The sequence below is a fragment of the Echinops telfairi genome, unplaced genomic scaffold (genome assembly GCF_000313985.2).
Source record: "Echinops telfairi isolate 266 unplaced genomic scaffold, ASM31398v2 ScPeMD7_7424;HRSCAF=8462, whole genome shotgun sequence".
Lineage (NCBI taxonomy): Eukaryota > Metazoa > Chordata > Mammalia > Afrosoricida > Tenrecidae > Echinops > Echinops telfairi.
This window is the reverse complement of record NW_022111324.1, coordinates 73,997,507-74,005,730: the sequence shown is the minus strand read 5'-3', so window position 1 is coordinate 74,005,730 and position 8,224 is coordinate 73,997,507. Positions and strand designations below refer to the sequence as shown.

General features: G+C 50.2%; 1 protein-coding gene across 1 annotated transcript in view; it reads right to left on the bottom strand.

The window, feature by feature from the left end:
• Nucleotides 1–921: 921 nt before the first annotated feature.
• CNIH3 (cornichon family AMPA receptor auxiliary protein 3) overlaps nt 922–8,224 on the bottom strand; it is a 26,520-nt gene continuing 19,217 nt past the window's right edge. Inside the window, exon 4 of the mRNA XM_045298202.1 lies at nt 922–3,113. Coding sequence (XP_045154137.1) covers nt 3,086–3,113 — 28 coding nt within the window. The 3' untranslated portion in view covers nt 922–3,085. The remainder of the gene's footprint in view (nt 3,114–8,224) is intronic.

Sequence of the window (8,224 nt, the reverse complement as noted above, 5' to 3'; positions counted from 1 at the left end):
CACAGGGGCTATCATGATGGGCTCAAACCTAAGAACAACTGTGAGGATGCCACTGGACCGGGTGGTGCTTCCTTCCGTTGTACCTAGGGTCACTATGAGTTGGAACCAACTCAACGGTACCTAACAGCACCAAGAAGATGGACGTGGAGTCCCTGGGTATTGTGAACAATTGAGTGGGATACGAATTTGAACCCACCCAGGCACGCCTTGGAAGAAAGGCCTGGTAATCTACTTCAGAATGGTCCCAGCCTTGAAATCCTATGGAGCGTAGTTCTGCTTGAGACAATGGGGCTTATCAGGAGTCAATGCCAATCAACTCGATGGCAACTGGTTTGTTTTTCTGTTTGATTCTGGTTTTTTAAAAGCAAGAACAAAAACGCCCAAGCAGCTCCATAGGCTCATTGTGAGGGCTGGATGGGGCCCTGGGTAGAAAGTACTTACCACAGTGCCGGCACACAGCATGTGCTCCATATACTTTGGCCATCCCTCTGATTTTTATCATCATGATTATCTTCCCCCAGGAACGGAAAACTGACTGAAACCCTCAGACCACTGGGGTGATTTATAACTTGTGGGAGGAAAATATCTGGATCGTTTTTCTTTTCATAACTTTAAAAGCTACCCACGGGGCCCTGGCAGCTTTTAAAGCTTTTAAAGAACCACCGTAGATAAGAACCTCCCACAATAAAGCAAACCAGAAGCTAAAACCCCAAGGAAAGAAAAGGAAGCCAAGCCTCCCAAGCATTTCCTCTACAGTTCCTCCTTCAAGCCTTCTTTTTTTCTCAACATGTTACCACTCTGGCTTATCAAACCTGGACAGGACCGGAGCCACTGGCCCAGCTTCCAGGTACGAAAAGAAAGAAGTGGGGTTTGTTTCAGTTTCGTAGTGCCGCGATCACAGAAATACCACAAGGAGACGGCTCCAGGGAACAGAATTTTATTTCTCGCAGTTCAGGACGCTAGAAGTCGGAATTCAGGGCACCCGTGACAGGGGGAGGTTTTCTCTCGGCTGGCTCAGAAGGAAAAGGATCTTTGTCTCTGAGGCTCTGCGTGGCCACTGTGAAGCCCCGGCGGGGCTTGGAGACTGGTCTGCCTCCTTACTCTTCCCAAGTGCTGGTCTTCTGCCTGTGCCTGCTTTCTTCTGTGCCCAACCCGCACCTAGTACATCTCCAGGGCGGCTGGTCTACGTTGCTAGGAGGGCCTTCTAGACACATACACGAAATCTGGTTTCCCAGCATGGCAATCGTTACTTCTCCTTTGCACATTTGGATTTCCTAGTTTCATTTCAAAGCCTTTGTATCACTGGCAGCTGCTCTGATGAACCACTCCATCTTTTCAGGAGGAGCCCTCAATCAAATGATTTTTTTTTTAATCCAAAAACAGTCCTATGGTGTGACGCAACAGGGACCACCTACCAGCTCCACTCCGTTGCATCTGCAAGATGGCCAAGGGGCTGGACGTGCTGTCTGTGGACAGGACCTAACAACTTTCCTCAGGATGAAGAAGCTGTCTCTATCAGGGGTGGGGCCAGAGACCAACCAGGTCACTCTGAGGGTAACTCTCCACCCCAACTAACAGGGCCCAACCAGGGGAACGGGTATTGGCCAGAGGGGAAGTCTTCTCCCTAAAATACTTCTTCTAGTTCTCTGGTTTCATACCTTGAGCCTCAGAATAGCATGCATATTTGTTTTCTGTCCAATTTTTAGAAGCAAAATGCTTTTTTGAAAAGAAATCTGCTTTTTCTACCTACCAGTTTACCCAACCATCTGGAGACAAATCCAGCCTGAAGACGGGGCTTAAACGAGACAGCAGTTAGGTGAGACACTCACGTTGTCACTGCATTTTAAACATAGCACATGACGTGTTACACAAACACCATTCATAAACCTGACTCACAGGTTTCTGACGGGAGCCTGGGACAAGTATAAATAGCCTGCGTGTGTCAAACCACAGCAGAGAAGGGAAGTTTGGAGAATGAGGTCAAAATCACTGCACCCAATTTAAGCATAATAAAAATCTCAGCCTCGTCATTATTTACAAGCCCCTAGCATAACTCCCACCCAAAAAGAACATCAAATGGAAAAATCGGAACTAAGCGAAGGAACCCCTGCTGATGCGAACTGTATGGCTGAGGCAGCGTCAGTGAGCACAGGCATCACCGTGGTCTCCTCTCACCGCCTGGCTCTCAGATGCCCACAGCTCAGGGCGGCGGCCCAGTGCAGGGACTTCTGACCTGGGAACTGCGTGGGGATCTCAACATGCAGGTAGTTCTGACGGATCCTGACCGCTTGATCTGCCTAAAATGACTCAGTGACAGCTCGGGGTGGCAACAGAAAACACGCAGGCGTGTGATGAGGAATAAGATCGTGAGCACCCGGCTAACCCTGGAAAGAAATCATGTTCCCTCTGCCTCCAGCCCCCACCACGTCTCACCTCTGTGACTACAGACATATAGCTTATTATCCATCTACAGCCCCCAACCCAGTTCATGATGTCACTGAGCCTGGCTCTCCCCACGCCGAGCGCAATCAGAAACAGCCCTGCAGACTAGGGGCTGGGTGCAGCTGGAGTCACTTTCAGCCAGCCCCCTCTCCCACTCGGGGTGATGGACTTGACTTTGGCTGGAAAGTCTGGGGTCGCCTGCAACATCGCTGAGGTGTTGGTCAAAGGCCCCTGACGCTGAGTCATTCCAATCTGGAACAAGCATCTTCCAGCCCTTGAGCCTCCATCTCACCACCCAGGAGCTCAAGGTGAACTTGCAGGAAGCTGTCCCAGGCCATGGATTCAGGAAGCAGCCAGTCCCACTCAGGAGAGGTTCAGTGGTTCATCGCCACTGCCTCATCCTCGTGCTCAGAAGGGATAGACAACCCAAGTGCAGGCTTAGGAACACAGGGCAACACAGATGCACAGTTAACTCAGCCTCCTGGCCGCGAGCCATCTCATCCGTGATCCAGTCCAACTGCCTGCTGGGTCTCCTTCTCCCTCATCCCCACTCTTGGGGCCCCTCCTCCGGCCACCAGTAGCGGTGCTTGTCTCAGCCGTGGCTTCTCCCATCCCAGTCTCTGATGACACTGTGGCCCTTGAGTTACGAGCTCACTAAGGTGTAGATCATGCTAGAAGCAAAAAGAAGAGAATAAGGCAGCATTAGTGAGCCCCCTCAGAGCATTCCCACTGACCCTCAGAGAAGGAGCCACCCAGATACCTGACACCTCGGCTTCTTTTTCATTTCCCTTCCTTGAGTCTATCACCCACCCCCCCTTCCTGCTGCCCCAACTACTTTTCACAGCATTTGACGGAGCATCTGTGTCCCTTGGAGAGAAGCATGATTGCCTTAAGTGCCTATTGTGCTCATCTGCATGAAATTGTCTTGGTTATTCCTCTTGCCTGCAAGCCCTGGGCGGCTCTCTGGGATGTGGGGGTGTGGCAGGACGGGCATCAGCATCTCCATTCCACCAGCTGCCTCTTGCTTCCACGTTGGCTGTATCCAGGAACCCCCAGATTACACCAGATAATCTGTCAATACCGGGGACATTACAACGGGCACTCTGGCGAGTGTCATGTGGGAACACAGGCCCTCTGGGCACAGAACTCCATGAATTCCTAACTGGGTAACTCCCTGGCCCTCCTGCTTTTAATGGGCTCCAGGATCCAAACAGGGACATATTCTGAGGCAGGGACATACCACTACCAAGGAGGGGGCAGTGCGGGCCAGGGCTCGCAGAGGGGGCGCAGGCTGGTTCTGCAAGACTGAGCATTGCTGTGTCCACTCAGCAGAAAGAACGACAGCTACCTGTTGACGTGATGGAGGGGCAAGATGACCATGTGCACATAAAAAGCCAACAGAAAGGCACTAAAGAGAGAAGCCTGGGAAACATTTCTGAGCAGCTGGAGTTCCATCGTAAGCCCCTGGTCTACCTGGCACTTACAGCCCCTCCCAGGAACTGAGGGGGCTGCCTCTCTGTACCAGGCAACCAGGGGGCTCATGGTCACACACTAATGAGGTCAAGACAGGGAGCCAGGTCCTAACTCCCCAACCAGTGCTCTTTCCATTGGAATACTGAGCCTCATCGCGGATGCTTCTGTTTTCTCCCTTTCATTGGCTCCTTCCTTCAAGTATTTATTGAGCTCCTACTGTATGCCAGGGACCATTCTAGGTGCTGAGCACAGTAGCGAGTGTGCAGCCACACTCCCCACCTTGAGGGAGCGGACAGTGGAGCGGTCACAACTAAAGCAAAGGGCCACATAGACACGACCTGATTTTGTTCAGGGTGCAAGTATCTATTAGTTGTTCCATGACAGTAATTTCTTCCCTGGCTTTTTGAATGAGGATGGAGGTCATATCCCTCAAGCACTGTTTCTATTTTTGTCTTTACAGTAATACGATCTTATCCTTACCACCTGCGTGTGATTTGTTTTTCATTGTTTTCTATTGGGTTTCCCAGCATGAAGCACAGGAGGAGTGGTGCTGTAGGGAATGCTGGGGTGGGGGTGGCGAGAAGGAAGGAAAGAGGATTTGGGGAGTAAACAATGAAGGCGGGAATGGGGAGGGAACACTAGACTAGATCGTGATTGCACAACTCAGCTTACAGGCGATTTAACCATGGCAGGGTGCGGGGGCAAGGCTCTAAGACTGAAGTGGTGGTGACTGTAAAACTCCCCTTGATATGATTGAACGACTGACCTACTCAATTGTGTGATACGTAAGTTATGTGCCAATAAAACTGTTGAAAAACAAAAACATAAAACAAAGGGCTGGCAAGCACCCAGTTGCCAGGCAGACACACTGGTGAAAACAATGAATGAGTGAGGTCTTTGTCTCCCGGGGTTCATACACACATAAATAAAGTAAGTGTGTACTGTAGCTGTCAGCAGCTGCCATGGAGCTGGCTCTGACCCAGCCTGGGCCCAGGCCATTCCCAGGGCTGGGTGGGACCTTTTGTGATCCAAAGTGGTTTAGCTAGCTGCGTTTCAGAAGTAGGCTGTAGGTTTTTCAGGAGTAGATTTTCTTCCTAGTCTGTCTTAATCCAGAAGCTCAGATGAAACCTGTTTCTGCATCACAGTCACACACAAGCCTCAGCTGACTGACTAAAAGTGCATTGCCAGGAATCAAATGCAGGGGGAGGGCTAGGAAGGCTGGCGACAAGAGGGTGGTTCTCCAGCATGAAAGCCAACTTTTCTATCATCAAAGCACCACGGACCTCTGACTGCACAGCATGGTGCTAAGTGCAATGACAGAAATACCCATGAGCAGGGGGCAGGGGTGGCCCAGCAGCTGGGCAGGAGCCTGGAGCTCCTTGGGGTAGCTGATAGGGGCCTGCTTTATGCTCTGCATTTGAAAGGATCTCTGTGCTAAGCAGGCAGCCAGAATTCACATGGACTAACTCTCAGGTCTCCCTATCTGGCTTGGCCCATAAACATCTCCTGGGCCACAGGGCAAACTGAGGAGGTGGGATTCCTCCATGGTTAGTACAGTATTATGTAATAGAGACAGGTAAACTGCCAAGGAAGAGCTAGGACCTTAATCCCTCCCAGGCTCTTAGGAATCTGCCTGTGACCTCAAGCTGGGAAGCACTACTTCCCCTACCTCGCCACCCTGATTCTCAGCTGCTCTACGCATGCCCCTCCAGCACAGTGCTCAGCTCAGCTGCAACCCCTGTGCATGCCCAACCCCTTCTTTCCACACCAGCGTGGCCTGGGCTGGCAGTCATGAGCTTTGAAGGCAGGGAGATCCCAAGGTGGAGAAATGGCATCCGCAAGGAGCCCTAAAGAGCCAAATGGTCAGGTGCAACAAATAATGCTGACGACCCCCTCCAGTTGGCCCCAGGGGCCCCAGTGAGGCTGGGAAGCCATTGTTTTCTGCTTTGTTTTAGCAGCACAATAATGACTGAATTTCACAGACTGGCAGTGCCACATGGAACTGTTGGAGAGAGGACAGTCAACAGAATCGCTGGGAAATAATCGTCACAAATTGATCACACTCCTCCACCAGCTGTCACCAGCACAACACAACACCCGCACCGCCCTCTTCCACCCCCACAGCCAAGCAAGGGGCCATGTTGCTTTCTGCCTGTGCATTTCTTTGTCTTCTTCTCCAAAATGCCTTAGGCACCAACAGTGACCTTCATCAAAAGTGAAATGGGGAAGCAGGTCCCTACAGAAGCCTCCCTCAAGTCTAAGGTGGCTAGAAGCCCCCTAGGCAACTAGGGTAGGAGTCAAGGGAAGCTCTGCCCAGGTCCTCTGGCTCTGGGGATAGGGCACTCAACCTATAGCCCTGCAGCCAGGGCAGTCTGCCGCCCACACGCCAGTGAAGAAACCTACTCTGCACATTCACCCAAGTGCCAATTCCCTACGCCCACGAGCTTTTTGTGTCTCTGTGGGTGTCTCGAGGGAGAAAGAGGAAGCTTCTTACGCCCATAAACAGACACCATCTCAGAAACCCACAGGAGCAGTTCTACCCTGTCCTGTGGGGTCACTATGAGACACACCATCTCGAGGGCGGTGACTCTGGTTCCGGTTGGCTAGGTTTTTCAGTAGTCCCTGGGTGGCGCTCAACCACTGACCTAGAGTCAGGAGGTTCCAGCCACCTAGAGGTACCTCGGAAGAAAAGCCTGGCAACTCACTGCCCAAAAAACCAGCCACAGAAAACCGTATGAAGCATAGTTCCCGTCGTCAGAATGGACGTGGCGGCGGATTACAGGCTTCTAAAGACAGGAGCAGCCTGCGGAAGCTCTCAGGAGTTGGATTCAGACTTGGAGTCTGAGGGACGTGGATGAAACTTTCAGACACCTTGGAGGAAATGTCTCAGCTCACCCTAGGAGGAAGAGGGAAGGGGTTACCAGGGGCCTGGATGGGCCAACCTTGGACTCCAGAAAGCATGTGGTAGAATGACACTGAACCCCCTCAGAGGCCCTCACTTACTCTAGGGGCAGTTATACCGGCAGGATCTCAGAGTCTGTGGACACTGGGGGTGGAAGAGGAGGGGAAGCAGACAGAAACAGATCACCCCACCCCCCACCAGACAGCAGGTGTAGGTTTAGGTGTTCATCCGAATCAATTGAGGATCTCATTTAAAACACAAGCTCCCAGTCAGGGTGCAGTAAGCAATGATGAAACATACCCCTTTCCTCTGGTTCTTTAATGCTTCCTCCCCCACCTCCCACTATCATGGCCCCAGTTCTACCTTACAAATCCAGGTAGACCGGAGCATGCACAAGGGTACAGATAAGAGCTGGAAACACAGGGAGTCCAGGACACATAAGCCCCTCAGGACCAATAATGAAAGTAGTGATACCAGGAGGGGAAGGGGAAGGTGTGGGGGAAAGGGGGAACTGATCACAAGGATCTACATATAACCCCTCCCAGGGGGATGGACAACAGAAAAGTGGTTGAAGGGAGACATCGGTCAGTGTAAGACATAAAAAATAATAATAATTTATAAATTATCAAGGGTTTATGAGGGAGGGATGGTAGGAGGGAGAGAGGGGGAAAATGAGGAGCTGATACCAAGGGCTCAAGTAGAAAGCAAATGTTTTGAGAATGATGAAGGCAACAAATTTACAAATGTGCTTTACACAATTGATGTATGTATGGATTGTGATAAGAGTTGTATGAGCCCCTAATAAAATGATTAAAAAAGCAACAATGTGTAGGTAATGACAACACTCACTTCGTAAAAGGAGCGATACATACAAAGCTCTTCTTAGTTCACAGCCTGACTCTGCTGTATTTTGTTTGTTTTGTTCTTAGTTACTGGCATATAATTCCATATCAAACAAGTCAATTATAGCCCAATCATCTTATGAAGAGTAGTGCAGTCATGACCACAATCAATGTTAGAGCAGTTTCTTCTCGTAGTCATTGGTGTTAGTTGCCTATGTCCCTGCAAACCTCCCTGCCACACCCCTATGAAAGCATTCATCCAGTTACAGTCGCTATAGATTTACCTGTCCTGGATCTCATACACGCAAAATCAGACAAAACAAAAACAAGAAGGAAACAATAACAACAGGACACTAGCACAATGACAAGGCAAAACAGAGAAAAGCCTCTGTCAAAAAGAATGCAGAAAAATGGAAACAATTTTAAAACAGGTCAAAATGGAGATGGAACAAACAGATGCTACATTTTAAAAAATCATTTTATTAGGGGCTCATACAACTCTTATCACAATCCATACACACATCAATTGTATAAAGCGCACCTGTACATTCATTGCCCTCATCAT